A 24,058-nucleotide genomic window follows, 5' to 3' on the forward strand; every position below is an offset into this window, starting at 1 on the left:
TAAAGTGTATTCTCAGCATTAACAAAAACCTCATAAATCTTACTAATGTTTGCCATTTAGTGGCAGTGATCATGATGCATTATAAACATGAAGTTCTCCAGTGGACAGGTTTTTTTGCACGGCTGCAACAATACTGGCAGCAAAGTGAGTGCAACAGAGTGGGCACACAATTCAAATTAATGGTGTATTAAAGAGGCTCTGAAAACAACAGTGAAAAGGGTAGAATGCCATGTGAGGGCTACCTGCACCTGTAACCGTTTAGTCATGACCATTCCACTGTGTCAGCTGGTATGTCTTCTCAGGAAGATGCAAAATTGATTCCAAGACAAGTTGAGCATAGTTTAAACCTAATGTTAGCTTTATGGCTAACATCTGACCAGCCAATGAGTTAAAAACCCCATTATACTATATATACTGTATTATATCCCATATTAAAGCATGATGCCAAGTGAGGCGGGACTTTAGTTAGAACCAAATGTCTGATGAGTATTTTTTATAGTGCATTGTTTTCTTTTGGAGCCTACTTTTGGAGGTACATTTCTTTCAGAGGGTATAAAAAATAAAGTATGGAAGTTTCATATCATATTTGTATGGTGCCTCTCTGCTGTGTTGTGATTGGTTCCTTCAAAATATTTAAAACACAATTTCAATTTATAAGTCGCTTTGGATAAGAGTGTTAGCTAAATTGATGAAATGTAAGAAAAATTACAAATATAAACACAGGAATGTAAGACACCATAAGATACTGTCATGTTCATAATTAAAGTAGAAAGTTCACTTACTACCTTTTGTGGAGCTTTTGACCAGGACCCTTGTTTAGAATATTTTGCCATAGATGAGAGCAGCACATCGGGGTACTTTGCCCCTCTAACTGGACTGGTGGTAAATGCAAAGTCTGAGATCTCTGCCAATTTAATAGCTTGAAATTAGAATACTGAATTGCTTTTTAACAATTAGGACCCCAGGTGTTATGGTCAGTCAGGCAAACATATTATGTCAACAATGCCAATTGTTGATTGGCATTGTTATATAAAATTAAAAAATAAAGAAATAGGGGTTGATTAGTGTCATTTCAGTCTGCCTCAATCAGAGAAGTGGATGAACCTGACATAAAACTAATTTGTTGAATCTCCAGGTAGTGTGTTTCTGTCACTTTTTCTGTAGTTAAGACACTTAATTTTGCTGATTTGGAAGTCTGTCCAGTGTGACGTTACTGTAAACTGATTACACTGCTGTGGCAAAGCAGATCTGCTGTCTCTGTTTTGAGCCATCTGTGCTTATTATGAGACCTTTGCTGAGAGAAGTACAAAACATGTTTTTGTAGGTTAATGCTGTTCACATGGTTCATTATTAGATGGCAAGTCAGCTCTATTTAAAGGAATTATTAACATTAAAATATCATCTGCTCCTGCCGGACTTTCAAATGGACAGACTGTTAAACCAAACTTCATTCTAAAAGCAGGTGTTTTATGGTAAGGCCACAGTAAAAACTGTAGTTACACTATCACTAAAAGACTCAATCAGCACACGTCATTTACTCATCATCAACTAACCTGTGATGAAGTGTTTGCCACAGACACACACATATTGACTGGCCAGGTCCCACAGTTTACCATTTTCATCCTCTCTGAGGATGACCTGAAGCCACAGATCTCTTCCTTTACTGTCCTTCGCTCTTTGGGGAAGTAAAGAAAGTCCTAAACATTTTATTTTTATCTGTTCGACATGCAAAATGCAGTAGCTTTCAGCTGTGGTGCCAATAGTTTTTTTCAGTTTGGTGGTTAGCACTGTGGCCTCACAGCACCCAGATGCGTGGGTTTCTTCTCGGTGTTCTGGTTTCATTGATGTTTCTGCATGTACATTAGGTCAACTTGAGTTGGAGCAGGTTAAATGCAGAGATCTGTCAAAAAATTTGTCAACACCTTTATCAATAATGAAAATTAAAGTTAGTTGCAGACCTAAGGTGTGTAGCATTCTTGCTTAGTTATAATAGTCATTTATGTCAACATATACGATATCTTTGCCATTGTGTCAAAGAGGGTTGTATCATGTGAAAATGTGACATCTGCTCATGCCCTCTATGCAGAGGAGTCAAGTGTCTGTGCAGAATCCTGTAGGAGGACGTCTGGGAGTCCTACCTGAACACTGGTGAGATGAAGGTACATGACACAGGCCACGTGGAAACACACACACAGCACCAGCAGCAGCAGCACCAGCATCCCCCTGAGAGAGGGGAAGAGTGACAGGAGTGAGAAGGGCTTCCCCAGTTTTCCACTGCAGTGAAAACACCTTCCTCTTTAATTGTCTCACTACACCCTGGCAAGATCGATCCAATTACGTTACACATGGAAGAGTGTGTGTGTGTGTGAGAGAGAGTGTGTGTGTGTACGTACTGTGGGATCATTAGCAAATAGATAAGGCCAAACAGAGCAGCGAGGATCAGAGAGAGAACCACTGCACTGATGAAATGGTCATCATACACCTGGTGATACTAAGAAGGGACAAAGCAGAGAGAAAATGTCAGCATCTGAGGCATTCCCTTTTTTTTAATGCTGCATTGTGAAAAACAAATCCAGGAGGCGAGCTCATTAGCTGTTAGCTGTTAGCAGAGTGCTGCAGTGTGTCTGACGGACAGCAGAGCAGCGTCTCTGTTCGGAGGAACGTGAAGCGTCAAACAGTTAACCGCAGTTTAACGTGATGACAAAAAGTTTACAGCAAATAAATATACTGAAGTACTTCAGCTGAGTACAGTTTGGAGGCAAAAGTTCTTTGAATACCAACACCGTTAACTAAAAACTACAGATGATAACACAGTAAAGAGACAACATTTTGATTCACTTCAGGACAGCTGAAATCTGGAGCCCCTCTCCTCTGCAACACTCTGTCACCTACATGCAGTCACACACCACCCTTCTCTGTGCAGCCCTGCAGAGACATTTACGCACATTTTCAGAGAACCATGATTCCAACCTTAATTACTACAACACTAAATCCACAGACCTCCATGACAGATATCAAATGCCATTCTGGCATTGACAGTTATAACCCAACTCTCAAGATGTCAAGCATGGCAGGGCAGGCAGGACATACCACGTTAGAATGTGTATATTGTGACTGTCACATGCTTTTGTAGTCTGTAACATCCTGACTGCCTCGCTAAAGCTTAACCTCTCTTGATTTTTCTATTCAAGCCTGTGTGTTTGGTGCTTGATGGGATGTATTCTGGCCTCGGGTGTCATTACAGTTTGACATGCTCAGAATTCCTCCAGAGGTGCCCAATCAACCTGAAATTACATCTTCCACTGTGTAGAATTAGCTGCTCACTTGACCATCTTCGACCCCCCCTCACCCTCTCCCTCAGGGTGAGCTTAGACATTTCACAAAGGAGGTTCATTTAATCTGCTTGCATCCATGATCATATCCCTCTGGCTGGTTCCCCAAAGCTCCTGAAACACAGGTGATATCCAGAGTGTAGGTGGAGCTTCGCTTTTAGCCTCAGCCTCGAGCACAACCCACCTGAGGGAGCTGACTCCACCTGTCTTTCTCACGCTCCATCTTAGCCCTTTGAACAAACCCTAAAGATCCTTCATGCCTTCACTTGGGGCAGCAGTTCACTTATGAGAAGCAGCTAACTAAAAGGACAGAAGGAAGAGAACTCTCTATCCCGAATCAACTCGCATCATCTCAGATTAACTGATCACAAAGGTAAGAAAAGATGTCCAGTCATTTTGTCGTGAACTTAAACTCTGGGCAAGTTATATGTTGGCGCCGTAGTTGAAAAAGTAGATAAAACTGAAGATTAAAAGTTAAAATCAACCATGAATGTTTTTTTTTTTTTTCATCATTTCATGGCAATTAATCCATTGCAGTTGCCAACCGACCAACCAACCGACTACCTACTGGCCTCTCTGGGGCCACGTGCAGAGAAAATTAGAGACGATAAAGTCTGCAGGACCATGCTGTGCTGTCCTGAAGCCTGCTTTACATGGCAATAAGTTTTAATGCTGCAGCAGCTTTCTGAATTCTGCATGAGATAAAAGCTTTTTTGGAGCAACTGACACAGAATGAATCATTCACTCCAAAAAGCAAAGAAATCAAGACTCATTTCTAGAGATCTGATGTGCAGTTAGATATAAACTTCTGGAGCAACAGCTGTGTCCTGAACTCTACAAGCATCCTATGACAGAAATCTTTTCACTGTAGCTGTGTGGGAGTAAACACTTTACACAAATGTGTTTCCTCAATTTTCTGCTGGTGGCAATTTTCTGACTTCTAAAGTCTGTTAAAATGAGCAACAATTAACTAGCGTTTGCTGTGTACAGGGCTTTAATTCTTCTGCTTCTAGTTTGGGTATCTAGATTGCACACAGACAAAGACACAGACACAGCTAACTGACACGAACACACACACACACGCACACACACACTCAAACCAGTCCCTGTGCTGTGTCTCCTTTATGGCTCTACCCACGCACACATAGGAGAAAGATATCACGTGTGGCGCTCCGACGTTCCCAAATCATTATCTGCACCCCCTCCTGAGAGGGTGGGTGGATTCACACACACACACACACACACACACACACACACACACACACACACACATCATAGACAACAGGCGTGGGAGAGAGGGAGAAAGGGGAGAGAGAGAATTAGACTGTGTAGGGTGTGGATGTGAGAGAATAAGAGGGGTGGGGGTGCAGTCACGAAGCATGTTGCCTCATGTGTAATGAGGAAATGTATATTTTTGTTGCATTTTGTATCCTTTTGTAAATCTGCAGATTCAGCTCAGCGTGTGTGTGTGTGTGTGTGTGTGTGTGCACGCTTGTGCGTCCTCACCCTACGCTCCCTGTCTCTGCTCCTGTAGAACAGGGTGATGTGGTTGAGGTCTGATGTCTCGGACTCGGTCTGCCGCGCTTCAATGAGCCGCCCGATGTAGCGGTTGACTCGCGTCCCTGGCGAGTGCTGCGCGGCCGTGGCTGAGAAGGACGTCCGATTCCTCAGCTTCTCTGACGCGGTCCGCAGGGCTCTCCGCTGCCAGGCGCCAAAAAGACAACACAATCAGTCTCTGCAGAGGCCAGACTCTGGCCCTGTGAGGCCGCAATGCTCATTCCAAAAAAAAAACAAACAAAACTGCTTGATGAAATATGGACAGAAAACTTTACACCTCATCACTGCAAGCGGGGTAGAAAAAAGTTCTGTTGAGGGCTGCTAAAGTGTCAGATAAATAAGGTTTAACTAAGTCTGCATGGAAGTACCAGTGTGAAGATCACCAAGCAAACATGTGCATTCGATTCATGTACAGAACACAGAAAAGATGACAGAAGAAGACATTATGATGCTGCACAGTAAGAAAAGCACAGGTGGAAATAATTAAACGAATGGTGGCTAATTACTGGATACAATCAGGTGCACACTGATTGAGCATTCAATTACATTATGAAAGAAAAAGTCTGACAAACATTCAAATGCGAGAAAATAAAATCATGTTTTAATTGTAGATGGTAAAAAGCAAACTAGTAAACTGCTGTAATTAAGTTAGGGTATTAGTGCATTGACAACTTCTTCTGGTTGGAAGGGGATACAAACTCCCTAATACACGATAAATTCTCATTTATCTGACATTTTTAATGTTCATTAGCCATTTACGACGTTTGGCTCACCATGCTAGCATCAGCATCTTATGCTTCCAACGCTGCTCACAGCACATTGTTCACGCTCCTTCTCACCACAGCATGTGAGTATATTTCACCTTGCTTATTCTCACCATATGTTGCTTTTTAGATAAGCTGTACTTCATAAACCTCAGGTGTTTTTAGACTGAGACAAGTGCTGAAACATTAGCAAGCCAACATGCCTAGCAGTCACAGCTAATTAGCACATATTAGATGTTAAAATGCTGACTTTTAGCATGTAAAATGTATTGTTTTGGCATGTTAGCATGTCTTTATGCTGATGTAAACTCATAGTTAGTGTTCATAGTTATCAAATTAAGGTTCTTACATTGGTAAAGTTCAGTAAGTAACATTTAGCAATGTTAGCTTGTTACCATGCTAAGATTAGCTCATTTAACATGGGCAAAGGTAGAATGTTACACCACATGCTAACATTTATAATATTAGCATTAATCTAAAACTGCAGCTCACAGGACTTTTATAGCTATCTTGTTGTGGACTTACATGGAACGTTTGACCTGTTGGTGGTGAAGTGAACTGATCTCTGATGATAAGAACTCTCTGACTACTTGCTAGCTGCTAGTTAATCTAACATTAATGCCACATACTGAAGTTTCAGGCAGCAGTTCATCAGAAAATAAGACATAGGCAGATTCCACTGTGGAGTGAATGTTATTGTGTGTTTTACAGTAATTGCTTTTCGGGTTTGATGAAGTTTTCATTGGTCCTGTGGGTGCACTCTGGGGAGATGCTTTTCATGAAGCTCAGTTGTCACAATGCCACAAACTTGTAAAACAAGGCCCACGTTGAAAATAACCGAAATCATTGTTGCAATAAACTACACAATTAGACTTTATGCAAAACATTCATTAGTTATCCAATCGCAACAGAAAATATAGCATGGTTTTGAATAGAGACATACTCTAAGCCATCATACAGCATGGTAAATGTGGAGATATGATTAGAAGAGTCGTCACTTCTCCGTGTCACTTGTGACAGCTACAGCACAGTATTTGAAATAGTATTCTTCAAATGTACACCTGCCTCTACATAATAAAATTAAAAACAGTCACTCTGTCTATTAATCATTTAGTCTTGCTGGAAGTTACACAGAGATCATGATATAATTCTGCTCCTAGGCTACGCTACATCCATTCTAACGAGCAATTTAATCTCAGTTTCATCTTCCATGTCGCAAGGTTTCTCGTAAAAATGCCTGTGAGGTGAGACGATTCACATTGTGCCTGGGTTAGTTATGCTTGTTTGAGGAATTTCGTAGATTGTAGCGTTTCTCTATCTTGAAACAAGACAGACTAAAGTAGATTGCTGCACTCGTGTCTAGAAAACAATGCTTTTGACACATCCTGAAACAAGCTTATTTGTACTACAGACACAATAAAGGGTTGTACCTCAGTGACTGTTTTTCTTTTTCAGTGTAATTCCTGCTTGATTTATCCAAAATAAAAAAATATATTCCCCTGCCAGGATCTGTACAGACAATTTCTGCACAAAGGATTTTGGAAATTCTTTTTAGAAATCTAAGCTCTTATTCAGGAGCTTTCCGATTTGAACTTCGCCACACATTGTGTGTCACACAGCTGCACAGTTTTGCCTCCCATGGTTTATTTTGACTAGTACTCTGACGCTTTCTGTATCTATACCTCTATACCATGAGTACCTACATCCACTAGAGAGTGGCAGTACTGACTATTATAATTTACAGTGTCATAATTCCATTATAAAAGTCCACTGTGTCACAATGCTAGGATTTTGTCTACTTGGATAATCATGTAACAATGTGGCTAATGCTATTAGAGGAGATGATACCAGGCTGTGGGTGATTACGAGCAGTCATAATGCAACCTCATCAGAATCATGAAGTACTAATGCCTGGCCAAGCTCACATAGTCGGGCGGATTACAGCTAGCAGGCTATTTGTGACAGCCAGACCGTGTGATGCCACAACACCGATCATCAATCACCCAACGCCAACAGACCAAGCTGGGAACAAACCGGCAGCACCGTGACAGACTCACTGTTGTGTCATAGTGGTTTTAAAGCAAATATACTCAGAAAGGTAAAGAGGAACAAATGAACAAGATCAAATAAATAAAAATACACACTCCCACAGCAGCACGTTCAGTATCCACAGATGCACACACACACTCAGCCAGCTTAAGAGCAGTGAGCTCATGTCAGAAGTTGCTCAGAACGTAGTTGCAATGCACTGTACTGTAGCACTTGTGATGCTGCGAAATCTAGAAATCCAGATTACTGTGTGTGTGTGTGTGTGTGTGTGTGTGTGTCAGTGAGTGCGTGTGTGTGTGTAGCAGATTAGAATTCCAAGCAGGATTTCACTCCATCACAAATGGACATACAAACCCATTAAAAGGATTTTTCTTACTACGCAATGCAGAAATATTCATACCTATTCTGTAGTGGTACACACATACATGCAACTATAAAAAGTGATATATATGACAGAAGCTTACAAACCTTGTCGTCATCCTCGCAGGTCATGACGTTGGAGAAGGGGATCTCTGCCTTGAACATCTTCCTACAGTGCATCAGCTGCACCAGCAGGTAGCACACCGTCTTAAACTTCATCCTCTTGGCTGGCTTGATGTCTGACAGAATAAGACCTGGAAAGATCTGGAAATAAGGGCGAAAATAAACAGATGAACAGGAAATAAAGACAGAGCTAGAGGCTACTGAGAAGTACAGACAACACTTTATGGTTTGATTTTGCTTCTGATAATTATCTCCTGATCTCCAAACAGATCAGTCAGTCCTCTGAACATCATACATAAACAGTTCTTCATTCAAGGCTGAAAACTGCAACTAGGCTGTGTTTTGTGTTCATTTCCACTCTCTGAAACAGCCTCCCACACATTCAGAGTACGGGCATCTCCTTTTTGAAAGCATTTAAACCACAAAATAAAACTTAAACTATTTCAAAACTCGACTTTGACTTAATCTTTCAGTTTATCTTTGGGAAACTCTGTTCCAGCTCTCAGTTTTTATGGAAATAAAGTACTCATTACCTACCCCACTATTAGCATGTGATCATGCAGCATCTCCAGTGGCTGCAGGAGGTTAAAAAGCTGATGTATGGCATGTTTTGCATATCACAAGCTAATGTTTTGTATGGTGCTGATAGCATTATGTAATAATTTTACATGCTAACATTAGTATTTTACAAATTTCTTTACGTTTTTATAACATACAGAAACAAAACTGACCTAAATTTAACACAGTCAACACATAACAGTAAATAAATATATGAAAAAGTGTAGTTTAAGATCTGAAGGTCTGAAAATACATACAACTAATAGAAGCACACAGAAAAACATAGCATTGTACAGTCTCTTCTGCTCATTAGACGTGTTAGAATATTAATGTTTGGCATTATGTATTGCGTGTTAGCATGGGTCGACCTGTCTTTTGCATGGTAAAATGATGCTGGCATTAACTTCAAACTACAACTGAAGCTGATAGGAATTCAGTAATTTGTTACAGAGCTACTTTATGAACTATTGAGTGGGGCAAGTGGAAATTTTGTTATTTTTATGGTGCTAAATGAGATTAATTTCCACTCCCTGAAGCCTTCCAGACAATTCAAATGCAATTCTGTTTTTAACAGACTTCAAAGCTTCTAAAATTAAGCTCATCATTGCCAACCTCTTTTTTCCAACAGCTTTTATTATTCTTTATTATTCTGCATACCCCAATCCATTTTTGTTAATAATAAACCTGAGAAAAATTTGCAGTATCCAGTTAAGGATGAGGGGAAAAGGACAACACGACATCCCTTAAAAGACTTGGGCGAAATGTCTCATTCATGGAAGTAAAGTAGGCTTGAGTGGGATTTTTACAGTAAACTGTGAGTGTGCACTGTTAGAAAACCTGGACATGTCTGTGCGTGTGTGTGTGTGTGTGTGTGTGTGTGTGTGTGTTTGCGTGTGCATGCTCACACAAATGCTGTGCGTGAGCTTTTAGCTGCGGATTTAAAAAGCTACAAGTAGGCACACACACTCAGCTCTGGTTCACATGTACAGTTGGTGTGAGATAGTGATACTAGCCATGTGTATGCCATCTTAACACATGGCCTGCCTCCCTCTCCGCAGCAGAGGATTAACTATTGTAGCACTGATAGAAGTGTCACCTCTCGACTTGTACGCTGGCGAGAGAAAATGCAAAAAAAAGAAGAAATGATCCCGCCGTACTTTGCGTCTGTGTGATGGCACGATGAAATATGTCTCTATGTGATGTTTCTGGAGGAAGGCATGTCTCTCGTGGCCAAAGCCCGGCTCCACCTCGTAGTCTCCATTCAGACACTCCAGGGTGGTCCTTGTGATGTGTACCTTGCTGAGAGCACAAGCAGAGCAGAGGACGTACGGCAGTTAATGACAAGAGTCTGGCGCTAAGGTCTCAAATCATGATCCCCCTCATTATTTTTATCGGCCTAAGAGCCCCTCGGCTTGCTCAAAATTCTTCGCTGCAAAGAAATTTTAATGCTAACGACTCACTTAATCTGGTAACGAGTTCTAAAATCTTATTACTTCTCTTGAAACAAGACCAAATTGAGCCAAGGAGGTGACCTCATTTCACTGCTTTTTTAAATGCAAATCAGCTTGTTACTGTATATGAGTTTTCTTAAATGAAGTGACATCAATTTAACACCAGTGCTCGGCCTTATTTTAAGATGCTGCTACTGCCCATTTCAGAAAATCTATGTAACTGCATCAAAGAGAAATCATTTCATCCCAATCACTTTTTAAGACCAAATATGTGATAATGTGACTTCTTTAAGGATAACATTATATTTTATCCTTTTACTATTATTAACAAATTACATGAAAAGATTGACACCAACAATCAGTCAGTCCTACCCAGAAGAACTGTCTGTGTAAGTCTCATATAGCTTATATCTCTGCACCATTTATCTTAAATGTTGTCCAAAAACAATTAGAAACATAGATGAAACACCGCATTTGGATAACATGTTCCTATATTAGCATGGCAAGTGCTGTTTATTGCTGAAAACACTGCACTGGACAGTTCAGCATCGTGTTGCATACACATCACTGGTTACGCTCAGGGAGGCTGTTCTCATCCGACATGCGACTCTGATAGTGTGTTTTTTTTTGTGCAATTTTTACTTGTCAGCTTGTCAAGAAATTAACAATATCTCAGTCAGATCAGTATGAAGAGTGTACACAGACAGCTGACAAGAATGAACAGCGATTAACTGGCTCGGGTGATATATCAACTGGTATTTGTATCCGTGTTGACATTATGACAAGAAATTGCAGAGCAGAAATGACAGAAATGTGTTTAAAACTATTGAGAAACAGAGTTACATAGTAACAAAAGGAAGAAATGAGAAGTTCATTTTTCAAATGAAAAATATCTTGGTCCCAGTTCTTTTAAGCAAAGGTTCATATTTTGTTTTTGTCTGGCTTCAGATGTCCAGAAGAACACTGAAGCAGTTTGCTTGCTGTAATCACTGAAAGATCCTTTCCTAATACCCCCCCGGTCCGAAAGATGGGCCCCAGTCTGCACTTCCTGTGAAAAATCACATTACTACAGCAGTGTGTGTTATCCAAATCAGGTGGACATCTAAAGTCTGATATACTGTCACTGGATTTTTGTAACTCAATTGGTCTAAAACACCCGGTGTCCACATGTCATAATCAAGTAATACAGTAAATGTCACGCAAATGCAAAGTTATTGCTCTTGTGTGTGTTTTTTATGGAAACACATTACTTTCTGACGTATATCTTATAATTACAAGAAAAGATCTCGTGGTTACAAGACACGTTATGAAAAGAAAACTCAGGATAATGACATCCGTACTACATCTTTGATAACAATGGTTAACTCTTCTTCTAATTGAAGGATCTGTATCTGTCTATAATAACCTGTATCTATATTTATAATTAAGGAAATGATCATATAATTATGAGATACAGATCTCATAACAGATCTCACAGTTATGAGACCTTTTCTCATAATTGAGATGACATATCATAATATGGCTTAATGATTCCAAGGCAATACTTAGCAGCTGGCTAAATGAATTTTTGTCTGACAAAATTAATTTTACACACACACACACACACACACACACACACACACACAAACACACACATATTTTTTTTTTATCAAAAATAAAATGATAAAATTATGCCAGCCTCATCCTAAATGATGGACATTTGACAAATCTATAAAAATACATATACAGAAAGAATACATTTCTCTATGTGTTACAACTGTGATTGGATGCACACATCATAAGAGAGTAGTCTATCTCTGTTGCTGGGATATTGTGTGTGTGTGTGTGCGTGTGTGTGTGTGTCTGTGTGTGTGTGTGTTGTACTGTGAACGCTCAGAGTCCAGTGTGACAGTCCAGTGGGTGTAACAGTCAGCACTGACCCAGGCAGCCCTCCAGCCTCCATCACATTTGCCAGTGTGACATCGTTTGACCAGACGTCATACTGCCATTTCCTGAGGCCCAGCACGCCACACAGCACCCGTCCTGTGTGCAGACCAACACGCATGTTCAGATCCACCTCCGTTGCCTCCACCACCGACCTGCAGGGGAGGTGAGGGGGGTGGAAGGTTAATCTCTAAATTTACTGAAGCAAAACCAAGAAAATGTGACCTCCACCAAAGACATTATGATTCATTCCCGGGTCTCTCTCAGGATTTCAAAACCCTAAACTTTTCATTTAGCACCATCAACAGGTTGAATTTCCCAAAAAACTTTATTCTTCAAAACTAATGGCATTCCCATTAGCTTCAACTGCATTTTATATTTAGCATTAAATAGCCAATGCTAGCATGCTAACATGCTAACCTAAGATGGTGAACATGGTAAATCATACCTGCTAAATAGCATCAGAGTGCATGTTAGCATGCGGATGTCATTTATCTCAAAGCACCACTGTGTTTGTGCGAACAGCATCATGGAGTTGCTAGCATGGCAGTAGAGATTCTGACACCTTTATGCAATGAATTGTGAATCATTGTGCTTTTTTTCATGCCGAACTGCATCCATATGCATATTAAACAGTTCTAAACCATGTTTTGCCTGGGCAGGGATATGCAGTCTTTAAGTATTTTCTAGTTTCTTTTTCGTCTTCAAAAAGTCTTCAAACTCTTGTGGGAGAAAAATTACATTTTGACCAAAACAAATAAAATTCTTTTCGTCAGGGAGGTAGATCTGCTGACCTACTTAGTAGCAGGAAGAAACTTTGCAGCTTTGTTCCAATCTAGTGTAAAGAACAATGTAATGCATCTTCAAAATAATACTATTCTGGAGGTTGTGCACGTTCACTTGTCTGTATATTTATGCATGTACAGGTTTGTGTGTGCAGACCACCTTCACTTCCTTGTGTTGTGGTGCAAAGGAGTTAAAGCAGGACTTTTGCAAAGCCTCTCTTCTCCAGTAAATCACTGGACAAAGCTCAAAGGTCGTTTGATTCAGATGGTGTTTGTGTGTATCTTTACAGGTTGGAAAATAAAATGTGGTCTGCCCAGCAGGCTGAAGGAGGGATGTCACACACACACACACACACACACACACACACACAGAAGGATGAGTGTGTATGGTAACACCTGTCCTCTGAGATAAAGGACTCCTACAGCAGCACCCATCCACTGAGACAGAGCAGCAGGGAAAGAGAACATGACGGGTGAGTGTTCGCACAAGGAAATGAGGTAAATGCTCTCTATGTATACGTGCGTGTGCATGTGTTTCACCAAGTGTGTTTGTGGTTGCAAAACGGTAACAAATTGAATTTGTCTCAGTTTGCAGAATCTTTCCTACATTTGTTGTGTCCAAACAAAACAAAGCAGTTCTCGCTTCTAAACTCCTCCTACATCACGTATAACTGCTGCTGTGTGTTGCGATATTGTTGAGTAAAGTTAAATGTTAGCAGTCTGCTCTGTGACAGCGTGAGAGAAAACTGGGAGATGCAGAGATGATTTATCAAATGACGCAGACACTAAATGCTCAGTTTAGTTTGAGCTGATCTCTATCTCTCTTTAAAGCTCTAAAAACAAATCACTTTCACTTTCTGTTTATGGAATACCTGCAAACTAACACACAAACGTACAGGACTGTACTTTCTTGTTGGGTCTAACAGCAGCTGTAGCAAAACAAACAGCGCTCACTACTGTTAGTATTCAGTCCTAATTTAAGGTAATCAGGTTTTAATAGACAACAAATTCCTTTTCAGTTCCCTGTGTTCATGCAGATAAACCTCGTGTGTTGGCCTGTACAGATGGGAGGGCGCCCAGAGTCATGTTACAGAGGAGATGTAAGTTTGTGTGTCAGTGTGTGTGACTCACGCTATTGTGTCAATCATGTCCAGTCCCATCTCCACACAGCAGTGGGCGTGGTCTGCTTTGGGTTGGGTCAGTCCCGACACACAGTAGTAACAGTCCCCCAGGATCTTTATCCTCCTGCAGTGGTTCTCCTACAGACACACAAAGAGATGGACAGATGGTTGTCTGAAACAACCTACTGCAGTTTGCCAGATGGACAACGTCAGACACACTAGAGAAATGTGTTATCATATGTTAATGTGAAAGTCAGAAAGCGAGGGTGGCATGTAGCCCGTTGCCATCACTGCTCCTTCTTAGCCATGTAAGTGATGTGGCTGTAGGGATGGCAACGTCAGCCTGTTGATTGGTCTGACATTTTGGTCCAGACTGAGTGTCTTGAAATGTGGTTCAGGATGAATTGTAATAAGTTTAGTCATCTGTTATTTTTTTCCTCTAACACCAACATCAGCTCTAAACTTACCTGCAGAACATAGGACATTCCCATCAGCCTGAGCTGGAACTTCATGTTCAGGGATAATTAACAAATGTTAGCATAACAAGCACAGTGTTGGCCATGGTAGAAATCTGTTTAAGCATTTTTAGCATTGTGCATTAGCACTTAGCTAAAATCACTCCTGTGCCTAAACACAGAGCATGATGTACGTACATCTGTAGACCTTTTCTACATGTAACAGCCGAAAGTTGTTCACGCTTAACGTTGAGAAGATGACTGCACTTTTTCTCATGTTACAGGAGATCTGACTGTACAGAAGCTGCATGGATGCTCAGCTCTGCTCATGTAAATCAGATGTGTGTACTTGGGCAACCATGTGTATGTTTGTAGTTGAGGCCAACCCTAATTGCTCCGACATGCTCTTGAAGTAGAATCCCGCCCACACATTCCCAGACAGATCAGCTATTTGTCACAGTGCACATTGTGCACAAACTCTGCATCGATGACACACACACACACAAACACCTTTATGACACACGAAGACACACAAACACACCTGCAAAAAAGCACAAACAGCAGCATGGTTGCATTCAGACATACTGTACAGGTACTTTGGTTTTGTCGCACGTACAGGGTTTCCAGTCCGCACTGTATCGCTCACAGTCATCAGAAAATCGTAATGGTAGACCCCATAAAGCTTAGCCTGCAGGCAACCTCTGAGTGACAAACACACACACACATTCAGAGGATTCATGACAACTGCAGGGTAAGAGGCGGAGATGAGAAGAGAGGAGACGGGGTGCTCTGGTTTTCTGCTCACGGGAGCAGAAAGATTCTGACGTGGGAGGATATGAGAATTCAGAACGTGGATGATTATCCCAGCGCTAGGAACAGAAACGGAGAGAGAGAGAGAGAGAGTGTGTGTGAGTGAGTGCATGTGTGTGTGCGTGAGCAGAAATGAGAGCGAAATTATCAGCAAACCGCCAAGCCATGTCTCGAGAGAGGTATCTGTGTATGTTTTAAGAGACACATTTTGGCTGTTCAGTCAGCCGATGGTGGACATTTTGCCAAATTGGAGACAAATTCACTGTCCCGAGTTTGGCTTGATTCATTTCTGTCTTCATTACGGTTCGAGGAAGGTTAGGGTTAAGTCAGGTACATGTCTGTTAAGGTTAAGTTTAGGTTGAGCCTCCGGGCAATAAACGTGATGTGTAGCATACAGCGGTCAGGCAGGCTCAGCAGCTGTGACAGAGCCGGTTTGAAAGTGGATTTCTCCTTTGCTAACACGACAGGGTATAAATCTCAATTAGGATGCAGCTGCTGCTACACACTCACACACATGCACACAATATATCCTCATCACAAGATTTCCATATAATGGCTTTCTGAGTGCTGGAGCACTGATAGCCAGCCACATATCACCTTGTATCTTGCTCTTCCTCTCTCTCTGTCTCTCCCGGCGTTAAGCCATGACTGATTGCTGAGATGCAGAATGAACTGAAGAGGGATAATCCTGCTGATCATGTGACTTTCGCATGTGCATATGTGTGTATATGTGTGTGCATGTGGAAAGCAAGAGTAAACTGTCTGAAGAGATCTCTTGCCCTCATAGAAGAGGAGCTCAGGCGAGTGGCACACAGGACAGTGGATAAATCAGAGCTTGTTTTCTGGAAACAGCTGCCTGCACAGTTGAGGAAAAGCTGAGACTCCATTAATGTGCAGTAAAAAGGAGCAAAAAAGAAGCTGAAAAAAAAGCCACAGTGTTAGAAACGATTCTTTTGATTGCTGATGGTCAAATTTAACTCAATGTTCTAGAGTTTGACAAAACAACCGTAAATCGAGATCTACTTATCTTGTGTTTTCAACCACATCTGACAGCCTTTGTTAGTGGACTGGCTTTACTTCACAGAGCTGACTCCATCGAGTGATGAAGACTGTGAGATATGGTAATTCCATATGGAACTAGTAAGTGGGCCTTGAGTTATGATGATTTTGCCCCCCATTATTTCTGACAAGTGCACCGGGGGGGTATTTAACTGTGTGTTTGTGTGTATGAGCATGTGTCTTAGGCTTACTGCCTCTCTTAATGTCTCTGCAGTGCAAACTATGGTGATAAAACTATGAGTGAATGTGTGTGTGTGTGTGTGTGTTTGTGTGTGTGTGTGTGTGTGTGTGTGTGTGTGTGTCCATGCAGTATTATTATGATTATAGTAGTCAGGTGGCAGATAACCTATCACTCACCTAATCTTCTTTCCCTGAGAACAACGTTACACAGGCTTACTGACGTACAGTGAGTGCTACCATAGATACTCTCTCGCTTTATCAAGTGGACTAGTCCCACTAGTGCTCACACACACACACACACACACACACACACACACACACACACAGCCTCAGCCCTTATCTCCCCTCTTTCTAAAAATCAGTTCACTCATCTCTCCCTGTCTCCCCCATCCAGTTCCTCGTCCTTCTTGACCTTCATCTCCTGCCCCTCCACCACGCCAGTCAGCCTCTCCAGCTTTACTTTCACTATTGGATCAATACATCGCTTGGCAGAATAAATTCGCTGCAGGACTAGATAATACATTTTGTTTTCTTGGAGGCTCTCTGTGTTGCAGAAGAACAACAGGCGGAAACAGGAGCTCACCAACTGTTTGGAGTCACTTGCAGCCAACCTGCCTCCCCCACTGTAGGCTGTCTGAGATGGCTCATTGACATAATCTCATAACAGAAGATGGAATTTAAATCATCCTGCATTTCTTTACAAATGGCACCATTTTATGTTCAGCTCTACATAGCATCTTTCAGCTCATCATTTTGGTTTTAGGACCTTCATATTAACTGGTTTGGTTCAGTCTTAGAACTGTCACCTAGTTAATTTTTAACAGCTGGCAGCTGTTTTTGTCAGAAAGAGTAGACAGATCCCACTGTACTTTAAAAGGTGATAATATGCTAATGTTAACGGCTTGTTCTGCTGCCCTATGTGACCAAAAAGATCAATTAAAGCTGGTTTAAAGTCTGAGAATATTCAATCAAAGAGTTTGGAGTGAAAGTCTGAGAATACGTATAAATATATTACATGCTGTGGACAGACTTTAACAGAAGCATATGTGGCATGAACTGTTCACACTGTGCTGATCACTGATCATCGATGAAGGAAGATTACTTACTGTAGCCAGCTCGTCAAACTTCCCAAAGAGTTCGTTAAGCAGTTTGACCAGCTCCTGAGCTGTACACTGAGACGCCAGGCTGGTGAAACCCACAATGTCCGCAAAGAGGATGCTGTCAGAAGCGAGAGAAACAAACCCAAATTAGAATCTGATGCAAAGAGCTCAACTTCTCATGACAGCTAATTCTGAATATTTTTCTTCCTTGTGTTCTGTAGGACTCTACAGTTTCTAATACACAAAACAAACGTATTGAACAGCAACAGAGGAAGTATACATATTAACTGGACTATGCTTTTTGACACAAAACACCCACAGATCACAGCAGAGAAGAGACATTGGCTAATGGCGATCAAAAGTGAAGCAGCGAGTACCATAATGCAATCCCTGATAAGTGAAGGTGTCTTTTAGGCAGACCACTAAACCAATTACACAGCTAAATTGCCTGCTGCTGGCTAGCTGCTATAGTGCGGATGAGGAAGGTGTTGAAAGCTACTTAGCCCCTCATTCATTTGCTCAGAGGCAGGCCAGATGGCAACAAAACAAGGTGTTGTAGATCTTATTGACTCTCAGTCCAAAAAAAAGAAATAAATAAATGACTGCTCTCAGTGGAGTAAAGGCATCAGAGCTAGAGCTGTGTGTCGTGCTGGGTATCATATAAAATGTTTTATCCTAGATCTGAGTTTTAGAGATGAGACAGAAACAATAACAGTGTCTTACTTTTGTACTTTCTTACTTTCTCTTTTTTCACTTTCTTACTTTTTTCTAGTAAACTGTTCTTTTTATTTATCCAAAATAAGTCTTAAAAAAAAGAAGTCTTAAAACAGCAAAATACCTCGTTTGTTATTGGCTTGCCTGAAGCAACACATTGGTACATTCTATCAGCAGGAAGTCTGCTACAAAAATCATTTGTATGATTTTGGCATATAGAAAATAAATATTTTTTTAAGTCCACCCACTAGCTTATCCAGATCTATTATCCGTTTCTTACAGTCGTCATCAGCGGATGGAGATACCTCAGTTGAACTATCTGGGCTATTTCCATGGCAACTGAGAAAACTCTATCTCTGAAAAAGCTGTGAGATGCAGTTGAAAGCTCTGGGAAAAGCTAATGAGTGGACTTTGTGTGTTTTTTTTCTCTTTTTTTGTCTGTGTTTTTAGCCAAAATAGTGCTGTGGTAGTAGGGATGGCATGTTGGTGAGTTGGTAGGCCAGATGGTTCACCACTTTGGATGCCGGATATTGTTCCCAAATGACCTACTGACTTTGGTGACCCCCAACCTTTTTCTTGTGCCGCCATGAGGTTGACATTTGTGGTTTTGAGTGAAATGTTTCAACTCATAGATGGATTATCATGAAGGTTGGTTCAGACATTGATGGTCCCCCCTGGAAGAACTGTAAGCAGTTGTTACCAGTGCACCTGTTGGAATGATCCAAACAGGTGTTTTTGGAGCATTCTACAACTTTCCCAGTCTTTTGTGATGCTGTCCTAACTTTAAAACATGTTGCTGGTTAGACATTAGAGGGAAATGTTAAGATTAAGCCATGTTTGACTTGTTTTTGCAAAAATTGTTTCTACATTATATTGAGTAGACATCGTTAATGCAAAAGACAATCAGGGGGACTGATTGGAGGCCACATAACCAGTTGCTGGCACGTTTCTAGCTAACACAGCTACCTGCTCATGACTAAATGCTTACAGGTGTGATGGTAGTATTCTCATGACATGAGACCCCCTTTCTCTGCTCTCTATAATACAACATTAATTTTAATTGTTTATCACTGTGCATCAGAATTTCGTCATCACTTGACTTGCTTGACCGGTGCAACCACTGGATTTGTCTCGCTTGACTTATGGCAGGGACTCACTTAACTTGCTTGATTCTCACCACAGTAACATGGGACTTTTAGCTTTTTTCTCGTGAGAACAATCTCGTTAAATGCTGTCCGAACACCAGCAGCTGTACGTGACGGTTTTTGGTCGGTTCCCAGTAAGTGGGTTCAATACCCAGCTCTAATAGCATGAGGAGGGACTGACTTCCTCTGCAGCGTGACTGAGTTGCTCTTTTTTGCACTGCAGTATAGTTGCTCAGGAGCCTGATGTATGTAAAGCCGGGATCACGACGGCTGCTCGACAGGAGGAGCTCTGTTGTGTGATTCGTCTCTGAACGGTGCTGTAGGTTGTGCTGGCGTGTGGTGGGTGAGGAGGAGAAGCCGAGAGGATGGCAGAGGGGAAGAAAGGAGGCGGGGGGGGGACCAGAGCGGTGGTGGAGCTAAATAGGTATGCGATCAAACGTTCTCGAGGCCACATCAAAGGGGGGCCAGATCAGGGAGATGTTACGCCCCTGCTCGGCAAAATAAAGCTGATGTTTGTTTTTTGTTTTTTTTTTGCGCCATGTGTTTACGTGCGCGTCTGTGCGTTTGCAGCGGCTCCCTGGAGACGGGCGGGAGTCGGCTCGCTGGGTGCAGCAGCTGATGTTTGGCCCAGTGCCAGCGCGGCAGCAAGGCTGGTGAACGGGAGGTGACGTTCCCGAGCTGTGGCTGAGTGTGGGAGCCGAGCAGATAGAGAGACAGACAGACGGAGAGAGGAAAAAAGAGGCAGTCAGAGAGTGGAGAGGATTGTCTCTTGACAGGAGTGCTGTTGACATGCTACCTAGCCCTCCACTCCCACACTCAACAGCACTGATACAGCTCTCTGCTTCTCTTTGCTGCCTCGTTGGAATGTAATCAGCTCAAAGTCAGCCAGGTTCTCACGCTCTGTAATAGTTTATTCATTACAAGTGCAATAGAGGTGGCTGCTGAAAAGGCTGATAAAATTCACAAGGACAAGACTGTAAAAAATGATGCACAAAAAAAAAAAAGCCTGTCACTACGTCTCAGAACCAAAGGGAGTGTCGTCAAATTGATTCAGACAGATTCAACTGAGATAAATCAGCAAAACTGGAACATCTTTTTTCTTAACAAACGACTTCAACAATTGATCAATTAGGAAAATCGTTGATTAATAAATGATGGTTGATTTCAATCAGTTGATTAATCTACCAACCTACAGTTGTTTTCATTTGATAAAGTGGTTAATTAGTTAGTCATTTAATTGTTTGGTCTGTTAGATGTCTAGAATTAGTGAAAGATGCAACTGTTCAAAACCCAAAGATATTCACTTCACAATGATATAAAACAGAAACAGCAGTAAACGGCAGCTGGAAACAGAAATTATTTGGTTTTGTCTTTCATCAAGCCGATAAAACCCACTATGCTATCTATCTGACGGACAAAAGCCAATTTAAACGATTAGCTTCCATTCAAGAAACAGTTACTCAACTATTATTGTACTACTAGACTAAAATCCACTTATCAATTAAATGATCCATGGGGTGTCATTTAAGACCAATGCCTAATGACCGTTTTGTATGATTATGAACAGCATCTCTACTGTATGTTATTGACACTTTTTGTAGACAGTAAAGAGACCAACTTTAAACTCTGGACTCAGGATCAACCAGTTCCAGTCACTGAAAACCACAAGTTAACCTTTGATTATTCCTAATTACTCGTCTCTCCAATCTAATGTTATGATATGTTATGTTATGTTATGATAGCAACATGCAAAAGTGGCTGGATGGTTATTTTCTTGCAATTTGGAATCCAAGAAAACAAAACTAGTCATGAGGTGAGACTTCGTCATGGAAATCAGTTGTGAACATAACAGTGACACACCATCACCTTTCAAACGGATATGGTGAACCTGTTGGCAAACAGTTGCTTATTTATCTGTCCACCCGAAGCACATGTGTGCAGTATTCACTTTTTTAACTCTGCTTTTGGTCTCCACCGACTGTCTGACTATCTGGGGGCTATCTGGCTCTTTAGTGGCCAAATGCTCCACTTTTTCCACCAGGTATTCACTATTCACCGTGACCAAAGACAACACTACGGGAGCAAAGAGAGTGAACCAAAGCAGTAAAGCTGTGTGCCAGACAGCTAAACGATGAGCTGAAGCTGACTATAAAGCTGCAAGGAGCTGCAGATTCAGGTGATAATTCTCTGTAGGTCTATCACTGCCAGAGACCCCTTGCACGCTGTCACATTGTTTTCACATTGTTATTTCATACATTGTTATTGTAGAAATATTGATTTAGATGTGTTATCTGATACACCACAAAGCTGCCTCTCTCCTCAATATTCCCTAAATCTCATTCTTTCAAAATTCTGAACTCTCCTAACGTGATGTCTAAATGCTACAAAGAGCCTGTTTTCTTAAGAGCATTTTCCTGAAACGGAAAAACATTTGGTAAAATGTCACCAGTGTGCTTTAAGGACATACAGATGTCCAACCAGTTTGTCACAAAGAAGTTGCCTGCATCTCACTGATGATTCCTCTGATGACATGCAGCGGATAACTCGGAGCTAGTTAGGATTCTGCTACAGAGCTTCTTACAAAACAAAATGCTGAAAGGTTTCATATTTAATTAATAAAATACAATCACTTCTTTGTTTAATATATTTATGACGTGGATTGAGAAATCATTCTCCAAAGTAGCGACACCACGAATGACGAGGCAGAGGAAATGACCATTTTCTAATCTTCTGCTGGTGGCAAGTGCTCAGGCAACAGTGTCCTATCCATTTCCTCCTTCTGACCTTTACGTAGTTTGATTGCGTCTGTGTTAATGGCTGATCTTAATTGCTCTCCTTCTATTCTTGACCTTGACGTCACAGCAGGTGACACCTGGATCAAAACACTCCAGCCGCTCCGCAGACCTCTGCGGGACACAGTTGTCATGACATCCACATACCTGACATTGTCATGACGCTGGATGTAGATCTTGTGAAATATCCGCTCAGGCGGCTTCAGGAAGTCCTCCTTCATCTCCATGGCAACATTCCTGGGCAGTAGGCTCATTAGCAGACGTTCCTGAGGAGGGAGGGGTTAGAACAGAAGAGGAGGCAGCGTCAGAACATTAAACTGGGAGGACATGAATGCAAACAAATAGAAACGATTTGCTCTTTACTCTGGTGTAAACATCCACACACTCCAGATGACACTGCTCATACTCTTTGTGTTTAGTAGTGAACTAATTACTCAGTCAATAAAGAGGCTGATCAACAGAAAATTAATAACCGACAATTTTTGGAATCGAATATTTATTAAAGTCTGTTAAGCAACATTCTTAAACATTCAATGGTGCCAGCATCTCAAATGTGAGGTTTCACTGCTAATCTTTAACACTGTCATCTGAATTACACCTAAAACAATAATTAATCAATTAATCCACAGAAAATTAATTACTATTTCGATAATCAATTAATTGTGACATTTGTCAAGCTGAAATGCAAAACATCACCTGGTGGATTTTATTTTGTGAAATTTGCTTTTTTTATGATCATAAACTGAGTATCTACGCTGCATTGGCTTTTAGGAAATGGTGATGGATGTTCTTTCACAATCTTCTGATATTCATGCACAGAATGTAAAAGTAATAAGCAAGCGAATCTGTCATTTTAAGTAATCACTACAGTAGTTGCAGCCCTCAACTGAATATCTTCGGTTTCAAAGAGACATTTGAAAACACTGAACTCTCAGAACGTTAACAAGCGTTCACACTACTGTCTGACATTTCATAGGTGAAACAATTCATTCATCAAATCATTAATCAGTGATAAAAATAATGAATAGTCTGCACCTTACCTTAGGCATGAAAAAAATACTTATTTTGATTTAGGAGATGTTGGACCAAATGGAGATGGAGGTACCAATGATAATTATTAGTGTATAAATGATTTTTGGATTCATGGAAAACAATCACATCGATCATATTGACGGTGATGTAATTTTTTTTTTAAAATAAGCATCAGTGTTTTTATAATTCTGTCATTTTGCAATCAATGGCAACTGTTGTGGAGTTAAAGTTAGTGGGAAACTGTGGCTATGGCAAATAAAATGTTAAGTTAAGATTTGGCAACATTAACATGTGGTTCATAAAAAGTTGCATTAAAATCAGACGCCCTGCGATCCCATCCACCACCAAGACTTACACAGTCTCAGTTTCTTCCTCAGAGAAAAGCTACATGACTGAATGTTTGCACTGCATGCAAACCGTGAGGTGCAGAATCTGCCAACAGGGATACTGGACTGATCCCTCACATTTGACAAGCTAGAACTGGAGAATTTGTAAATTAAAGGGTTAAAAAATAATCAAAATTGTTGTCGATTGATTTTCTGTCAAATCGACTCATCAGCTGATTGTATTCAGCGCAGCCTGATGTAGTATCTCCGCAGATCAGCGTGTTTTTGTTTGTGTGAATCATCTCAGTTGCAGCAGCATAAAGTCCGACTCTAGCAGGATGTCAAATGGTTGTGAATGCACGATGAATCATCAGGATGCTCTGCTGAATAGCTGTTGAGAGACAGAGTTATAAAAGCAGCTG

General features: G+C 41.1%; 1 protein-coding gene across 1 annotated transcript in view; it reads right to left on the reverse strand.

Moving 5' to 3' along the window:
• Nucleotides 1–24,058, reverse strand: part of LOC121605351 (adenylate cyclase type 1-like) — a 42,810-nt gene that overhangs the window by 13,025 nt on the left and 5,727 nt on the right. The window contains exons 3-11 of the mRNA XM_041935229.1: nt 22,426–22,544; nt 17,634–17,745; nt 14,034–14,161; nt 12,114–12,272; nt 9,901–10,042; nt 8,171–8,326; nt 4,839–5,033; nt 2,394–2,491; nt 2,139–2,223 (exon numbers count right to left, since the gene is read on the reverse strand). Of these exons, the coding sequence (XP_041791163.1) occupies nt 2,139–2,223; nt 2,394–2,491; nt 4,839–5,033; nt 8,171–8,326; nt 9,901–10,042; nt 12,114–12,272; nt 14,034–14,161; nt 17,634–17,745; nt 22,426–22,544 (1,194 nt within the window). The remainder of the gene's footprint in view (nt 1–2,138; nt 2,224–2,393; nt 2,492–4,838; nt 5,034–8,170; nt 8,327–9,900; nt 10,043–12,113; nt 12,273–14,033; nt 14,162–17,633; nt 17,746–22,425; nt 22,545–24,058) is intronic.

This window comes from Chelmon rostratus, chromosome 4 (genome assembly GCF_017976325.1).
Source record: "Chelmon rostratus isolate fCheRos1 chromosome 4, fCheRos1.pri, whole genome shotgun sequence".
Classification (NCBI taxonomy): domain Eukaryota; kingdom Metazoa; phylum Chordata; class Actinopteri; order Chaetodontiformes; family Chaetodontidae; genus Chelmon; species Chelmon rostratus.